Raw genomic sequence first — 18,589 nt, 5'->3', positions numbered from 1 at the left:
GTCCTCTCAGAATTTTTACTCAATGGATGCATAAGCAGCTTAATACCTTCAAAGAACTCTCAAGAGCCTCCCCTGTTCCCGAGAGGGAAAAAGCGAGTGCAATTTATACAAAAAGATTTATTAAAAAACCAGTAAGACACTACTACGTCATGACACTGTCACACTGGGCTTTAAACACAAGACTTTTGTTCTACAATACTGGGGAACAAAATGGGCGTGGGCATAAATCAAATTGATCCTTAAGCGTAGCAAAAAAAAAAAAAAAAGACGGTGAAAGCAATTCTGTTGTAATGAGAACGCAATCAAACTTCAGAGGGACCAACATCTTACTTCCAATTCAGGGACTTGATACAAAAATTTTAGTTTGAACTGCTATTAGCAGGCAGCCTGAGCCGCCTCAAAATGAATCTTCAAATGAGAATACTGCTTGTCCACCTAGAGAGAAAGAAAGAGGGGTCAGTTTGTGAAGGCCACAAGTTCTAGCCAAAGTTACAGAAAGTGTTTAGATACCCCTATGTCCCACTATGTAAATATTGTATCAACATTAATCAAATATGCTTTTTTTATTATTTTAAAGCTGAACAGGAGAGTCCATGAGCTTGAAATCCACATGTGCACCACTGTTTGGAAAAGGGTCTTTCCACATCTCTGAAATTACTCAAGAAATACTTGTTTATTCACGAAATGCCATAAAGGATCTCCCCAAAACCCTTTAATGCTCAACCACCACTGAGTAACGGTAGTAGCTTAGCAAGTGGCTATTTTTGGCCCAAACACTTCTGTTAAAGACTTATAATTGCCAGCTAAAACAGCACTACTTGTCCATTAAGAGAAATACAACAAGGAGAAAGGGTTATTAAAATAGGTATACTATAAATAGGAGCGTGTAGTATATATATATATATAATATTGAGAAGTTAGAGGAGTTGACACAACAGGACTTCAGCTCAAGAACATCTTGCAATTACTGCTACAACGTCTATAAAAATGGGAAAAGCAAGCATTAAAATAGATTAATAAAATATAAAATTAAAGACTGGAAAATCCAGAGACAAGCTGTATCCTTAGAAGAACAAACAGTTAAAATTATTCAGTAAAGCTGACGTATTTAACCATTACTGGGCCTGTAAAAAATGCATTAAAAATTACATTACAAGTAGTTTTACAAGCAAAGAAATAAGTGAAGGCAAAGCTTGAAGTATCCATTTTATTATAATGCTGATACAGGATGTTGGAAGAGACCATACCAAACGGCAGCATTCGAGAGCGTGAGCATCTCGTACCCTGTCCGCATTGAGCGGGCCTGTGAGAATCGGGAAGTCAGCGCGACACAGGGCCTGCAAGGAAGTTCCCGCTGGCGGGTACAAACAAGGTATAATATCAGAGTTAGTAGGCAATACTGTTTTCGCTGCAATTCCTTAATTTGTACCCATTAGCAGTACTTTACCTGTTAACTTTACTGACTTGTTAATTTACAGGGCAAAAGGCAAAAGCTTAAGAGCGCCTGGGTTACTTATCTTCAAAGGCATTACGTTACATTACGGTAAGCACTTCTGGGTGCTGCGAAATTTTAAAACATCAATCATTACAATATCTTACGCAATGTACTCAAAAACAGCTACTATTAAGTATAAAGTTACGGCGCAGCTAACAAATGAGGGACGTACCTGTCTGGGGCGGGCTGCCAATGGAATAATTTAGTATGGTTTGTAGCTATTTTGATGACCTCCTCGCCGAGATATCTTCCCATAGCCACTCTGCTGATCTAAAGAAGAAAAAAGGCAATTTAAGGCTCACGGAAGTTAAAGAGGCCACTGAGCTTTAAGGCCATCTATTTATTTTGTAAAAGGCTAGATCCCCAAGAAAGCTCTTCACACAGTGCTAGCACCACACATAGGACAGCGGAGCCCTGTTTTATGCCTGTCAATTCCAAGATAAATGGGGACAAACCACTACTTTTACAGAAGCAGGCCATGCAAACTTCACCAGCCCAACAAGGTGATTCATTAAAGACTTCTATAATAATAATAAATTTTTATTTGTACCCCGCCCTCCCCGGCCAGAGCCAGGCTCAGGGCAGCTAACATCATGAAACTAACACAGTATATAAAGAACCTAAGAACATAAAAACAGGCAATCAATTACCGTATTTTTCACTCTATAAGACGCACCAGACCACAAGACGCGCCTGGTTTTGGAGGTGGAAAACAAGAAAAAAAATATTCTGAATCTCAGAAGCCAGAACCACAAAAGGGATCGCTATGCAGTGAAAGCAGCAATCCCTCTTGCTGTTCTGGCTTCTGGGATAGCTGCGCAGCCTGCATTCGCTCCATAAGACGCACACACATTTCCCCTTACTTTTTAGGAGGGAAAAAGTGAGTCTTATAGAGCAAAAAATACAGTAATTAAAATACATCTTAAAATTAGCTCAGAGCAAATTAAAATCTGGACAGATGGCAGTCCACGGGTAAAATTGAGAGTGGTTAATATTCTCCAGGGTCAACTGTTACCACTGGTCTGTGAGCGGGCTAGGAGGCCTCTTGAATGCTTGTTCTTATACAAAAAGAAAAGAATCAGACTGAACCCCCAACCAAAGGCCTGGCGGAACAGCTCCGTCTTGCAGGCCCTGCAGAAAGATGTCAAGCCCCGCAGGGCCCAGGTCTCTTGTGAGAGAGCATTCCACCAGGCCGAGGCTACGGCCAAAAAGGCCCTGGCTCTGGTCAAGGCCAGTCTAATCTCCCTGGGGACTGGGATCTTCAGGGTGTTATTATTTGCAGACCTTAAGGTCCTCCGCGGGGCATACCAGGAGAGGCTGTCCCGTAGGTACAAGGGTCCTAGGCCGTATAGGGCTTTAAAGGTTAAAACCAGCACCTTAAACCTGTTCCTGTACTCCACCGGGAGACAGCACAGCTCATATAGCACCGGATGAATGTGCTCCCACGGGGCTAAGATCTCCAAAATAAAAGCAGGCAGTGTCAGGTTAAAAGGTGGCACTCCAACAAATCTCCTCTCAGAAGGTGGTAGCAATAATGAGGGACGTTCGAGTCTCACCAGCAGTTTTGAAGGATGAAGAGCAAACAACTTCAAGTTAATGCCAAAGGTTTCCTTAAGAATATGACCTCTTTTGTAATTAGACTAATCTGCAACCTCATGGGGCTCTAAAAGCATTATAAATTTATTATTATTATTATTATATTATTATTATTATTACTTGTATACCACCCTTCATTTGCCGATCTCAGGGTAGTTCATAACGTAAAATAATAATCCCCCATACAATACATTTAATAGGGCATTGGATGTCAATAAGCCAAATCAGTATGAATTTAAGTGCAGACCAACAAGTTCAACCTTGGTGCCATCATGGAAAGCCTATTTAAAACAAAAACAATACCACTTCTTGATTACTAGGTACTGGGCACAAGTCACTATATACCTGATTAATAACCGTATCGCCGAAAGTCATCTAAAAGATCGTAGCTTTCTGCCAGGATCACTGAGAATGTGTGTGAAGAACAATGTCTACTACCCTCCAAGTTTAAAGTTTTGTTTGAGAAGGCGCACTAGCTTTCGGCTTGAGCCTGCCTTTTTCTCCTCCAGGCTCTCTCGTGCCTCCGGTGTTCCTCGGCTGTTTTAGGTCAATGCCCAAAGAGCAACACAGGAACAAAACGAGGGAGGGAAAAAACAAATGAGCTGCAGAAGGGCTGCAGTGCAGACGTATCCCAAGGACAGCTCCCAAAAGAGCGCTCCAAAAACGCAAGTGCAGTGTTCCGTTAGCGAAATGGTCTGCCTTTCAAATTACTTAAACAGATTTCCTCTGCTAAAAACAGAAGCCTAGCATTTTCCATTAAAGTGCTACTCAGCTGTGCCTTTCGGACACTAGAAAGAAAGTACCCTGGATTCTGATCTGGTAGCCACCACCCGAATCAACAGCATTTGCTGGTATGCAAAATATAAAGCATATCTACACTTACTGCTATAATCTCCGTATCCGTAATAGTTGTTGTAGCCAGTGTAGTCATAACCTCCGTAGCCACCATACCCTTGGTTGTTGTATCCACCATAGTTGCCATACCCCTGGTTCCAATAATTACTGTATCCGGGGTTCCAGCTTTGACTGGGGCCTGCAACAGAAGTAAGAGATGGTCACTGGGGGGAGAGAGAGCCTAAAATGAATAGTCCTAAACTCTACAAGGCAGCTAGGCTACTCCATCCCTTCTGCTGAGACCCTAGCTGCTTTTGGGCCTTTCTCAGTTGTCAGGCTACTGGAACTTAGCTGATCACTGTAGGAACTGCACTGTAAGAACTGATGCCTGAACCTGCTTCTCTCCTTCTTTCTTCCTCATGGCTTAAGTGCTACTCTTACTACTGATCTTTGTAAGCTGCTCTGGAAGCCTTTTTGGCAAGGTTAAAGTCTTTGAAATAAAGTGCTATTGTGCACACTTAATTGGGAGGAATTCCACTGAAATCAGTGAACTGAATTTCCAAGTAAATTATTTTATTTTTTAGTAGACTGGGTGTTATGTATGGTTCAGCAAGAGCTACATTGTGCCAAACACCAAGATATGTTAGCTAGCTTTCCACTATGTTGAAGTATAACTTTATTCCGTGAGCAACCACTCAGGTTCCTTGTGATCCTGAATTCTTAAAAAGGACTGTCAGTTAATATAAAAAGATTCAATGCCTAGGGCCAGGCGCTGTAGATCAGGTAGGCGCACTGAGTTCACAGAGATGCTTGGTGAATTTTTAAAACAGAAAGCTGAGAAACATGCACTTGAGAGAACAGATCTTCAAGCAGGTACTGGAATTAAGTATCAGTGCCAGTTAAATAGAAATTTACCTCCACCTCTGCCACGAGCTCTTCCAGCAAATCCCCCTCGCGTTCCCCACTGCTGCTGCTGCTGATACTGTTCTTTTGACATCGCTACTTTTATTTCACACTGAAAGAATGGTAAGTAATAGTTATTTCTGCAAAGTGCAAGTGAGCAGCTCTTTCAGGTTCAATGCCCATTTACTTTAACACTACAAAATCAATCAAAAATAGCAATGCAATTTAAGGAATGAGTTGGCACCTCCAGTTAAACAAAACTTACAGCAGGTAAAAACTGCAGCTATATTATAGTTAAGTGTTAAATCTTCATTTTCACAAAAACACTAGTAAGAATTGAGCTTTGAAGAGGTATAGAGGTGCCGCTCAGCATTCAGGAGCTTTAACTTAATCTTTTTAACCGGCAAAATCTTTGCTGGTAAGCGACAACTAGCTTCTGTTTTGTAAACTATGTCATTTTAGTGGGAAGTTACAAGCTCCAAATAAGCCTATCTACCAGTCACTGGCAGAAGAGGGATTGCTCTTTAAGAGGTAAATACTGTTTCCAAAGGTAGTTATGAACTCCCCAGCATAAACTGAAGTTTAAATGCTTGAAATGTTACACTGAATGGCATAATCCAGAGACAGGGAACCTCTGGCTCGAGGGCCTAGTTGCTCCCAATTTGGCTTGTGAGGCCATTTTCACAATACCATGCCCCACCTGTGTGGGACAGGGAAGGACGCAGCTATAAAGGAGCAATAAGGACCTTCAAATTACCTCCCACCACCAGCACCAACTGAAAGGCACTAACAAACCCCTCTGAAGGGAGGCCTACGCTGATAGCGCACCTGCAAAGCGCTTGAGACAGCCCCTTTGAACCTTGACAAGTGGGTAGCCCAGCCCACCCACTGACGTTGGCCCAAAAGATGGGGAATTAAGGATATGGCCCACTGGCCACATACAGTTATCCACCCCCAGCGTAATGTCACAAGCAGTTGATTTTCTAGGTTCTGTCCCACCCTTCGCCCTGCCCTACAAAAGGCATCAGCACAGTCAATATCCTATGCCCAGCGCTCACTGGGCTGTTTTCGGATTCCCCCTCCCTCTCGCAAGAAGTGTGCTTTCCTGCAAGCCTTTGGGGTTCACCTCAAGCCTGCTAATACCTCCCCCCTTTTGTATGGATGGTGTCGTCAACTACATAAAGACCAGCACGTAGATAACTGAGCTCACTATCAAGTATATAGTGACGATTTCACATTACTTTTTCAAAACAGAGGAGTTGTAAATATTTCTAACAGCTGTGTGTGTGTGTGTGTGTGTGTGTGTGCGCGCGCGCACATGCTTTTAAACAAATGTTTCACCCCTAACATCCACCAGTGACTCCTCCCTTTCTGTTTTCTTGTCTACTCTTCTGTCTTGATAAGAGCTGGGCTGTTATTGACCAAGCAAAACCAGGATTCTCTTTCTAAAGAGGAGGTGCTTTGGAATCATAGCTTGAAACATACTTTACTGAGACCAACGTTGTGGTATTTTTTCTCCATAATTTTCTTCACTGGATCTTCTTCTTTGAAAGTAATGAAGCAAAAACCACGACGCTTGTTGGTTTTGTTGTCCATGGGAAGTTCTATCGATTCCACCTGATCAAGAGATACACAGATCACACAAAAATATGTATTTTGAACAGCTTATAGCTAAGAGCACACTAAGAGTGTTGTTTCAAAGTTCATATTAAATAAAAACAATATAGGATGTAAGTAGTCGGGATGTAAGTAGTCGGCTGAAATTCAAACATGACTATCAATGATTGTATGAACTGTAAATTAGAAACCAAACCATAGTCTGAACTGAAGTACAGGGAAGCCATTATTTACAGCCATTTTCCTGCTCAAGACCCAAGTCTCTGGGAAAAATGGCCTTCAGAGTGTATGACTATGATTTGTCCATTCACACATCATACTAAGTAAGCGTCCTTGCTCATGGTTTGCTGCAATGTTTGAAATAAGCCACCGCACCTAGGAAAGTGCCCAGAGGTAACCCCACCCCATCATGGATTACTAAATTACTGAAAGAAAACTATGCTAATTGCAGAAGCATTAAATTGTTCAGAGCCAATTTAACCGTAAGTGAAAAATGCCTGAAGCATAACATACTTCAGTAGAATTCTGAATACATATCAAATCTCAGGCTCTCAAAAGAAACTGGCCTACAAATGCAAAATTTCAACCAGTTTGTCTTAAGTATATTACTACTCTAATATTTAATTTAAACTTTTATTGTCTGAGTCAATTAGGCTACGGTTTGTTCTGAAGCAATAATAAACAGTGCACTCCACATCCTGCTGAACTCAGGGCAAGCCTCCCATTGATTTCAGTGAAGATGGAAGTACCCTACTGCTCTGGAAACAAATTAGCCCCAACACAACTGTAACATCCAGAACATCACAACGCAGCTTTTAAACTGATTTGTAGGGGGAAGTCAATAGGAGCCAATAAGCACCTGGTTTAGGATAGTTCTTAGGGATGAACTAAATGTCTATGTCTTCAAACTGAGGCCATGATAGAAACTGATAGTAAAAATGTGGAGACAGCAAAGCACCAAAAAGTGTAGTAGCGTAGCAAAAATTACATGCAATCAAGAGATTAAAAGTACCATGAAGGGATAGCTTTCTTATTGGGTAGCTGGACCTTTTCTCAGAGCTTCCTCTGTAAGGAATACAAAGCATAGATCTCCTAGGTGCACCCACTGTCATGAGTTTCATTATTCCCAACGGCTGCATTTGAACAGGGGGTCAAACTAGCCCTACAGCAATGAAATAATTCGGCCTTCTTTCCCCCCTTAAAAAAGTCCTTCCCCATTTTTGTCAGTAAACTGTTTTCCCAAAAAAAATTGGGGGGAAGTCGTGAATAAGTATGAGTGGCATCTAACAGTGTCTATTTCCCTTCCCCACTGCTATACATACCCTAAAGTTGCTCAGGAGATTCTATCAGCCACTCTGTGCAGTTCTGGAGGTAGGGGAATTACCAAACTAACTCAATATAAACAGACAGGGCAGGTGACTTACCTCGCCAAAACCTCCAAAGTATTCCCTTATTTTTTCCTCGGGCGTATCTGGAGATAGCCCACCAACAAAAATCTTTTTAACTGGCTCTTTTGTTTTCATTGCTTTTGCTCTTTTGGGATCAATCACTTTTCCATTCAGCTTGTGTTCTTTCTGATCCATGACCTGTAAAAAAATAAAACATAAAAACATGGCATCTTAAACTGTATTTCCATAGATACTCGGCAAGAACTATCACAGACCTTTTCTGAATTCTTGCAACAATGACAAAGCGTCTTGAACACGTACCTTGTCTACGCTCTCAGCTTCCTTGAACAGCACAAAGCCAAAGCCTCTGGACCGCCCTGTAATTGGGTCTAACTTCAGGGTGCAGTCTACAACTTCACCAAATTTCGTGAAGTAATCCTTAAGATCCTTCTTTGTAGTATCCCAACTGAGGCCACCGATAAACATTTTCCTGCAGAAGAAAACAAATGTTCAGATGTCCAGACTTTAGTGGGCTTTGCTAGAACAGTAGCAGAGCAATGTGAATAGCCATTAGATAACCCGCCCCAATACAATGCCTGGTGTTCTCTCCCACCCCACACCCATAGACCTAGGTACCTGCCAAAACAAGCAGTGTGGGGGACAACTGGCAAGCCATCTGAAAAAGGGCTACACACCCCTTTTATAATGAATACACTACTGAAACAAATCAGAATTGCAACAAGAATGCTGCGGTAAAAGCAAAACCCTACACCCCTTTACCACCCCAGCATATCCCAAGGTAACACCCACCTCAGCAGCCCAACATACTTCTAATAGCTAGAACATTACTTAAACATATAGCGCTGCCATCTTGGCATGGAAGTAACCACATAAACTGGCTGGTGCTATTTAAATTCCACATCCAAAGCTGGCTGATTCTATTGTTCTGTTGTGAACGGTTTGGGTTTCTTACAGGCTAGTGCAAATACAAACCAGTTGCCTAAAATGCAGAACGTCAACAATAAAAGCTTTACACTAAGCATCAAGAATCCTAATGATGTGTTAGTTCCAGTTCTGCTAATTTGTGAGTGAATATACTTCAATGAACTGGATCAAAGCCCTTCTGCAACCCATTGGATTGCAGTGGATGCTCTTGCTTAAGGAATGGAAAGGGGGGAGGAAAGTTTCACCAATTCCCTCTTAAGCCTCCAGAGCAACATTCAATGCGATTCCAGAGCTTCCTCTCTCTGGAACAGATCTCAGGGGAAGGGCGTGGGAACTGCAGAAAGGAAAGGAGGAATTAGTAAAGTTAACCCCAACCCTTCCACTAATGGGAAGCCTGAATCCAACCCCATGAATGTTTGTATGGTATAAAAGCAATGAAGTACACAAACTAGTCAGGTTGATTATTGTAGTAGGCTCCAAGAAGAAGAAGAAAAAGTATGACAATCAAAGCTGCAGAAGTCCTATATGAACTAATTTTGTGATTACAATGATTTTCACACAAGACAGCACTGCTATCAATGATGACAGACCTCTCCCAAATCAAGTATGTAACCCAGGAGCTACTTCCAAGCAAAGAGGTCGAGACATGTCCACCACTCCCCACAGAAAAGTGCTTGACAGAGTTAATGAACAGTGAATAATACTTAAGAAAGCCAGAGCTTGGGGGAAGTGTTAGCCTAAATTTTTTTGAGATTAAAACAGGGAAAGTGGGGGGAAACAGCCTACTGACCAACTCCCAGTGTTGTAACTGTACCGGAAAAGGCACGTACTAGCTTTGTTCAGGAGACTGTCCCTTCACCACCTAGCATTCAGTCAGGGATTTCCTTATCTTAAGGCTGCACCTTATAACTGCAGCTGTGCCTGAAACACCATGTGATGCAATATGGGTTGCTGCTAGAAGTAACATCCCATCTTTGAGCTGCAACTTTCACGTAAAAAGAACCACCCAGAAGGCTGAGCGCTAACTAGGAGCAGTAAGAGAAATCATAAGAGCTGCAGGTTTCCTGAAGCTATTTTCAGGATAAGCTCATGCAAAAATAAATAAATTTGAAGACAGGTATGTAAGTAAATGTGGAATACAAAGTTACCAGCCCCCCCAAAAAATCTCTTTTTAATGATTGTATTAAAAAAACTAACTTGGCATATGTTTGTTACAATCTTGCAAATAATTTGACAGAGGCTGCTAGTATACAACCTTTGCTCAGTAATTTGTTCATGCTCAGTAATTTGTGATACACTGAACTTCACCACTGAACTGTCAAGGTCTTCCCTGTCTTGTCACCTGCACATGATTATTAAGAACATGCCAAGTGAATGGATACTTACAAGTTTGGTTTGTTCTATGGTGCTCTGAGCACTCAAAGTGGAAGATACAACTCAAATGTACTATTTGAACAGCTGCCTTAACTGATAATATTGTGGTGCAGGCCTCCCTTCTTACTGAAGATATTGGTGCATTAGAGAACCACACCTGGAATGCAAAGTCCTACAGGTTTAACTGTTACAGTTTCCATGCAGGAAGTCCAATAATTGTAATCTAGTAGACAACGGAATGCCTAATGCAGTGTTTCTCAAACTTGGGGGCCCAGCTTATGCTGGACTACAACTCCCATCATTCCTAGTTAGCAGGACCAGTGGTCAGGGATGGTGAGTCCAACAACAGCTGGCAACCTAAGTTTGAGAAACACTGGTCTAATGAATCTAACACTGAGCATCTGTAAAAGTATTACAATTTTCGGAGTCCCTTTTGGAAATTCTGACTGTTAAACATTTCAGGTTTAGAGCACAAATTAGTTTCACAGATTCGGAGCACTTCAGTACAAAATGAAACTGCTATCCAGCTGCACATCTGCTATCCTTATCAAACAGAAAACAAGATTACTAGCAGTGCAGGAATGCCCTTGGATCATCTTGTAGACATTATTACATTCTTTACTACTGTATTAGGCAAAGCCAGAAATGAAAAGATTTCACAAGTATAGGAAGAAATTATTCCTGCTAATTAAGTCATGCTAAGACAGCATTTTAGGACCAAAGAAGGCAAGAGGCATAAATAAGGGGTACAATTATTTCCAAAGACCGTGAGCAAAGCCCATTAAAAAACAAAACTACTCACATGTACAGATGCTCAAAAGTCAGCTATGGCCTGCTTTATATATTATGGCAGTAAAACAGCTACCCAGAAAGGAATTGGTTCAACCTATGTGGACATAGCTTTAACACAAGTGGTTAACCCTGCAGCTCCACTCCCATCGCTCAGCTTGGGCATTGAGGTTCTCAGGGTCTTCTGCTGGTTACAGGGAACCAAGCAGAGGGCCTTCTGGGTAGTGGCCCCCTCCCTGTGGAATGCCCTCCCTTCAGATGTCAAGGTTAACAACTACCTGACTTTTAGAAGACATCTGAAGGCAGTCCTGTTTAGGGAAGTTTTTAAGAACTGACGTTTTTATTATGCTTTTAGATAGGTTGTAAGCCTTCCAGACGGGCGACATATAAATAATAAAATTATTATTAATAATAATTATTATTAAGGTTCTCAGTGGCACTCATTCAGTATTGTATAAACCAGGAACCATCATTTACTTAGTTTCAAAGGCAAGAGTGCTCCACAGTTGAGGGACAGTCTATGCACTCTTCAACAGCCCAGGCTTAATGCTAATAGCAAATGCATGTTCATATTTGAACTTAGTATCATCACATAAAATAGCAGCAGAGATCATCATGCTGAGTCCCAGTGATTTAGGTCACTTACTATGCCTTAACTAGCACCATCTCAATAACATTGCCCAGCCAGGAGAGCTGCAGTATTTTTGAGCCCAACACTATGGAATAATTTCCCTAGGGAGGCCACCTGGCACCCAACTTGCTGTCTTTTCAGCATCTAGCTAAGGCTTTTCTTCTGTCCCAGTTTTAAAGATCTGGCTTTACAGTTGGTCACTTTAAAGTATGTACTTGGCAGCTGCTTAGTTCTGTGATATATATATTTGGTTGTCTCTTAAGTTGTGGTTTTATTATAACGTCGTTGTTTTGCTATAGTCATCCAGAACTCCAAAAAGCTTGCCACATTTTTGTTACATTTTAGCTAGTCCTAATAAAAATATTGTCCAACTGTGGATTTTAGAGGTTTCTTCCCCCATATGGGGGAACATGGCTACCTTTTGCTTCTTATTTTACAAGCTAATAAATGGAACCCTTTAAAGTCATCCCCTGGTAAACCACATTACAAAACTCTAGGCTTGGAGGTACAAATGAATGAATGGCTATCACCAGAGTAAATTACTTATGTATATGCTACAAAAGGATACTGCTCAGCTATCCTGTTAACATTTTTTTCCCATGCATTACATAAGACATGCAATATACATTAGTTGAGGGAACACAGTGTTATCCTTTCCACACTGTAAAAGTCTCAAAGTAAGAAAGCTGCTTAGGTGACCAACCTAACCCACTGAAAGACAATGCAACCTTCGGCCAGATAGTGGATACCCTCATTATAAACAGTGGGGATGGGCTTTTCACCCAGGATTTCCACATATCTCTGCAGCCACTAACACAAGACGCAGATAAAGACAATGCCATGGGACCACCAAGTAAAAAGTAGGTTTCATGACCAGACAAAAGAGGGCTCAGTGGAAAGCTTCACATTCGTTTTGAGAGCTACAGAATGTGTACCATCAAGCTCTTGCATGAGCTTATATGACTGTCTTTTGCACAATACACAACTGAAAATTTGCACAGAATGGGCTCCACTCGCGTCATTTCTAGCGAGGTAGCAGCGCAAGTCCATCTGCAGCGAAAACAATGAGCCTTATGACTGTCTACTCTCAGCGATACAACTCTTTTGTTTTCATGCATCCCGGGCTAAAACAAAAACAAAAAAAACCAGCAGGGCTCATTCATAAAGACTACAAGGCATCGTCTGCATTTGACAGCCACTTCTACACTGCAGTTTTAGTGCATGTTTATAGCGCCCAGACTATGCACACCGGAGCACCCACTTTCGCACCATGCAGCCCCCTCTGCATTAGATGCATTTTGCTCCGTTGCAACCCGGGGGTGGCTTCCAACTCTTCTCCCTTACAAAGTCGGCAGGGCTGCCGAAGCAAACGGGGGCCATTCTTTCTTTAGAAGCCACGCGGGGTTCGCTAACGCAGTCCCTACGGGCAAGGTCTCGAGGGCCATAAAACCAGAATCACACACGCACAACCCACCCCCCGTATGCGGAGCAAAGTAAGGCTACGAAACGAAGAGATCGCTCTTGCAACAGGCAGCTACTCCTCGCAAGTCGCCCGAGGCGCAGGAGCGCCGCTCGCCCGCTTAGACTTGGAAGCCATCAGATAAAAGGACCAGAATGAACAAAATTTAATGATTACTTAGTTAAATATGTTAAGTTAAATTAACTGAAACCAGTGAAGCGAGGAAGTCACTTAACAATGTTAATAAGAGTAATTTTTAATAAGGCTATGATTTATGTTTGCTTGTCTTATATGTTTGTTTGTTTATAATGTTGTAAAAACCAATTAAAAATGGGGGGGGGGAGAGATGCGCGTCCACGACCCCCGTTTCCTTCCTCCCCGGGGGACTCGCGCATCTCCATCCTAACACTACCCAGGGAGGGGGAGGGGAAGCGGGGGAGATGCGGAGCGAAGCACCACTGAGGGGGCAGCAGAACCAATTTTGGGGAGCGGAAAAGGAGGTTCCCCTAGGAAATAACGCCGCCGGTTACGTTTCTCCCGACTCGGGAGTAAGCAGGCGGGTCAACGCGAGGCGGGATGAGGCCCGCCGTCGTTCTCCTCCTCCTCCACCCGCTCGCCTACCCTTCATCCTCCTCGTTCTTGCTCGCGTCGATTTTCGCTCCCTCCGATTCTCCTGTGCCGCCGCCGCCGCCTCCTCCACCGCCGCCACCTCCTTCGGCGCCGCCGCCGCCGCCTCCTCCGTTGCCCGAGGCCCCTTCAAGCTGCTCGGCCTGCTCCGAAGCCTCCGCGGCAGCGGCATCTCCGGCGAGCGGCTGCTCCGACATGGTGTCTCGGCCGGCTGGTCTCGCAGGAAAAGGGAGAGAGGAGAGTCGCCGAAGGTTTGGGGGGGGAGAAGAAGGCGGCGGGATCCTGCGAGGCGCGGGGGGGTGGAGAGGAGTCAGTAGGGGCTACGCTGCCCGACCGCGACGAAAACCGCGACGGCGTCGGCAGCGGCGACGACGACGTGCCAAGCGCGGGCTGCTGGCGTTTCCCTCCTTTCTCGCACTTTAATGGCGCCGCCTCGATGGTTCCCAACCTAAAATGGCCGACGGAAGGAATGCGGCGGCGCGGCCACGTGACCGACGCCCCAGTTTTCTTTCTCTCCTCCTCCCCTCCCTCACGCCGTGCGCGCGCATTCCCTCGTGTTGAGATCGTTTTTTTGCTAGAGGAAACCATAGAGACGCAGGCGGACGGGGGAGCTAGAGGGGGCGTCGCTGACGGCGCGGCGACTTTTCCGTTCCTCTGGTCTAGCCAATTGTCTATACTGAGCCCCTTCGGTCCTGTTGTTTGTTGTTATTGCGTTTATTTATTATGACGACTGCCTCAGCTTCCCTCAAGTAATCCCAGGGAAGTTTAAAAAACAAAAAAAACGCAGATCCGCAGCAGTTTTTACAAAACAATAGAAGCACAAATGAAACTGGGGTATGAATTTGCTGAACCAATTTTTAAAAGGGATACAAAAAAGGGAGGCGTGAGGAAGTCAGGAAAATAAGTTAATCAAAGGTGAGAAATAAAAAAAGAGGGATTTTTGTGTGTGTTTTTCTTTTTCCTTTTTATGTTAAATGTTTGTATTCTTGTATTTTGTAACTTTGTATTTTTGTGTTTTTCTTGTGTGTTTTTTCTATTTGTTGCTCTGGAATTTCTTTATTGTTAAAACTTAATAAAATATTATTTTAAAAAAGCACAAATGAAACTGAAATAAAATAAATAAATAAAATAAAATAAAGTGTATCTGAAGAAGTGTGCATGCACACGAAAGCTCATACCAAGAACTAACTTAGTTGGTCTTTAAGGTGCTACTGGAAGGAATTTTGACTATGGCAGACCAACACGGCTACCTATCTGTAACTGTCCCTTTATTCCTGTCACAGAAGCGCCGCCATTCCGTGCGCGCTCTGAAAGAGATCTCGGAGCCGGAGATCCCGCGAGGGTCTGGGCCAAAGGGAGCGGGTCTCTCCGGGGAGATGGAAGCGCGACTCCCTCGCAGGAGGAGAGGGAAGGGCGGGAGGCGGCGGCGGCAGCGGCTCAAGGCTGTCCTGGATTAGACCAGTAGCTGCTAAAATAAAGGATTAAGATCGGAACTATTGTATTTGGGCCGATTAAGAGGATTGAAGCAGGACCGAAGAATCACATCAACTCCTGATAACCAGAACACGGGAAGTATCCAAAAATGTTTAATTCGGAACTGAATTAATGGGCTCTTTTGATTGTATTGATTTGGTATTGTATTAATGTGGCCAGCATTGGACTGTTATTATTGAAAAATAAAAAGCACTTTTTTAAAAAAAAAGATGTCCTGGATTATGAACATAATCCCGCCGGATCTTGCACTGCCTGCAGAACCAGAACAGTTTGCTATTGCATTTATTGCGTTTGCAAATTTCCGCCCGCATTTAACAGGCGAACGATCCTGTTAACAATCCCACGCGCGTCCATAACACGTTCAGCGATGAGAAGCGCTTTGTGCAGTGCTGTATGAGATGCGAGAAAGACACGAGATGGGTTTGTGAGACATGCCCAGTACCCACTTTTATTTATCAAAATACCATCTTTTTTAAAAAAACAAAAAGCATCAGCTTCATCCACCTGATAAAGCGGACTGTGGTTCACCAAAGCCCATGCCATAATAAACTTTTAAGGCGCCACAAGGCCCTTCGTTTTTGCTGCAAAAGACTGAAACGACCACCTCTCTGCAAATCTAAAAGCAATGACACATTTCAAAATTAAACGACAGACAATATTGTACTAAGAACCAACAAAAATGCATAGCAGCCTGGATTATAGTGTAAAACAATACTGTTAGCTCTCTTGTGACTCAGAATATTCGCAGTCTGGCCCAGAGATGCCGACGATATTGAATCTGGGGCATTGTGCTCTCATGCAAAACAGGCACACTAATATTTGCTGGGCGCTCTTAAACTTGGCTCCCCACCCAGCCAATCTTCCATCATCAATGGGGTTTAATACTGATATATCTGCATGGTTCTTTAAGGGATAAGAAATAGATGCCAGTAAAGCGCTACATAAAAGTAATATAGTACAGAGCATTTTTTAAATACAGGAATTTCACAGGTGGCACAGAGCAGATTGCCATACTGGAACAAGTGAACTTCAAGAGGAGACCGTTAACATGAATTAAATTCATCAAGAGGTTCAGTGCTGTCACTTTTGGGTTGGCTCGCAAGTTTTTAGTAACGCTGCCAGGATTTATCAATAACAGCTTCTTGTGAACCATCAGTCTTAATTACCGGTAGTAGTTATCACTGTTCTTTTCTGCATTTCATTTCTTTCTGAACTGCTTACAATTCCCTCCCAGCATTATACACACCTGCCTACTGGCTGACTTATTGAATCTGAAAGACTGCATTCTATGAAACTAGAGTTCTAAACTAGTTACGTCTTTAAAATACACAAGACCCTTAGTTTATGAAGGGGAACATGCTAGTCCGTCAGTGAGAGAACGCTTTGCCTCAATGTCTCACGTTCAAGGGCAAACTCTCTTCCTGATGTCCAGGGACTCTTTTTAAATATCCTTCTACACTAGGCAAATAAATGGTTCTTTTCCCAGGCCTTAGGGTAATTAAACAATCTAGTCGTACCTTGGATCCCGAACACCTTTCAACTCGAACCTTTTGGCTCCCGAACGCGCTCCTGGAGCCAATCGGAAGCTGTGCCTTAGTTGTCAAACATTTTCCGAAGTTGAACCAACTTCCCGAACAGATTCCATTCGACAACCAAGGTACGACTGTATAGCCTTTTAAACTAGGGGGACGAATTGTTTTTACTATGGTATTTTTGTTTTACAGTATATTGTAACCTGCTCTGTGACCTTTGGATGAAGGGTTTAGAAATTTGATAAAACTCTGGCATTTCCATATAGGGGTAGGAGACCCTGCATCTGAAATGCTGGAAATCCTGCAAATCAGCATAGGAAATATATTACTGAATAGCCAGGTGGTCTGACTAGAACATATGGCAGCTTCCTTATCTTCCTAGGACCTGAGATTTACCAGAGTTTAGAAAAAGAGGAGTTTGGACTATATATCCCACCTTTCACTCCCCATAAGGAGTCTCAAAGCGGCTAGCAAACTCCTTTCCCTTCCTCCCCCACAACACTCTTGAGGTGAGTGAGGCTGAGACTTCAGAGAAGTGTGACTAGCCCAAGGTCACCCAGCAGCTGCATGTGGAGGAGCGGGGAAGCGAACCCGGTTCACCAGATCGCTCTTAACCACTACACCATGCTGGTTCTCTTGAAAGAACTGGTGGCAACATCTAAGGATGAGCAGGACACACGTTTTTTAAATGCAAAAAAGGGTGGGGAAGTAGGATTCCCCCTCAGATTACATGTACTGTATTGCATACTGACATTGAAACAATGTGCACCATTATATAAACTGCTCAATTACTATCATGGTCAGAGGTCCTTTTTGGTGACCACTCAACATTAAGGTAAGGTGAGATCACTTGAGAGTTTGATTGGTAGCAATGAGAAAAAGAGGCTCTTGCCTCACAAAACCCAGACTATTGTTTTTATTATTAATACATTCTTTTATATAGAAAGAATGCAGCACTGAAAAAGCCACATCCCCAAATACCATAAATACTAGATAAGGGAACAATAATGAAAGGGCAAGTACTCATGGAGTAAACTCCCCAGGCACTGATTATTTTCATAGGGTTTGCTTTTCCTGCTGACTAGCACTCTTGTTTCCATTTCTATCTTAGATTCCTTTTACTGTTAAGGTAGAAATCTAAAGACTGCTGAGACACAGCCTACTCGTTTACAAGAAAATAAAGCTCAGGGGGATGGAGAGACTAAACACTATTCATACCTTTAGTTTTCCAAAGATCAGACAAAGTTCTTGGATTCCATTTGAAAGCCCTAGTGTTTATGCCACTGATTGTCATTATCATAACTAAGGCTAAGTAGACACACTGCATCATCCCATTGTGTTTAGACTGTATTGGCTGCAACTGCCAAGTCGTGTCAAAGCATGAGCAATGGACAAACACCCCTCCTAGTACTTAAAACTTTTGATTAGATCAGTTTGTTGTATTTTAATGAAACAGCATTTTGTCTTCCTTAGTAGTAAAAACACCTTAGCTGCACAACTTAATTACAATGCAAATGGTTTTTTTTAAAAAACACCCAAACGACCAGCCAACCATTTTCAGTAAACCTAGGTTATGTTTCAGTCTCTGTTCAGTGTTTTTCAAAGAAAAGAGATGACTTTCCTCCATGCAGCTGCATCATACATAGATTAGGGACTATATATCAACATAAAAGATCACACTTGCTTCTATAATCAATAAAGTCTCTTCATTTTTTAAATGAAAACGTCGGTGATAGAATCATGTTGCAGTACAGCATGGAATACAGTTGAGACACACATACCCTTGCATTTCTCTAGCACACACTGTGTGGGTTTAACATGTTGCAATATTGCTCACAAGTACCTAATGGTATTCTTGAGCCTGATACAACGGCCGGGGTATTCTCAAAATGCGGAAGACAGCAC

At 42.8% G+C, this 18,589-nt stretch overlaps 1 protein-coding gene across 5 annotated transcripts; it reads right to left on the bottom strand.

Annotated features, from left to right (window-relative positions):
- Positions 1-102: 102 nt before the first annotated feature.
- HNRNPD (heterogeneous nuclear ribonucleoprotein D) lies at positions 103-14,490 on the bottom strand. 5 transcript variants are annotated; one of them, XR_014568366.1, is made up of 9 exons: positions 13,653-14,490; positions 8,155-8,323; positions 7,870-8,031; positions 6,314-6,445; positions 4,841-4,940; positions 3,975-4,124; positions 1,668-1,765; positions 1,248-1,354; positions 103-435 (listed from the first exon to the last, which is right to left on the bottom strand). XR_014568366.1 is itself a non-coding variant. In XM_083756824.1 (8 exons), exons 1-7 carry the CDS (start codon positions 13,853-13,855, stop codon positions 1,698-1,700), a joined length of 984 nt encoding a protein of 327 aa, XP_083612950.1. In that variant the 5' UTR covers positions 13,856-14,490; the 3' UTR covers positions 103-1,354; positions 1,668-1,697. The 5 variants fall into 5 exon arrangements, 3 of the variants coding, with proteins under 3 accessions (XP_083612950.1, XP_083612951.1, XP_083612949.1); XR_014568365.1 differs by having other exon boundaries at positions 1,248-1,765; XM_083756824.1 differs by having other exon boundaries at positions 103-1,354.
- Between the last annotated feature and the right edge of the window lie 4,099 nt (positions 14,491-18,589).

Source organism: Podarcis gaigeae (genome assembly GCF_964106915.1).
Source record: "Podarcis gaigeae genome assembly, chromosome: 9".
In the NCBI taxonomy this organism is placed as follows: Eukaryota; Metazoa; Chordata; class Lepidosauria; order Squamata; family Lacertidae; genus Podarcis; species Podarcis gaigeae.
The sequence above is the reverse complement of the archived record's forward strand: the minus strand, read 5'-3'. Positions and strand labels throughout refer to the sequence as shown.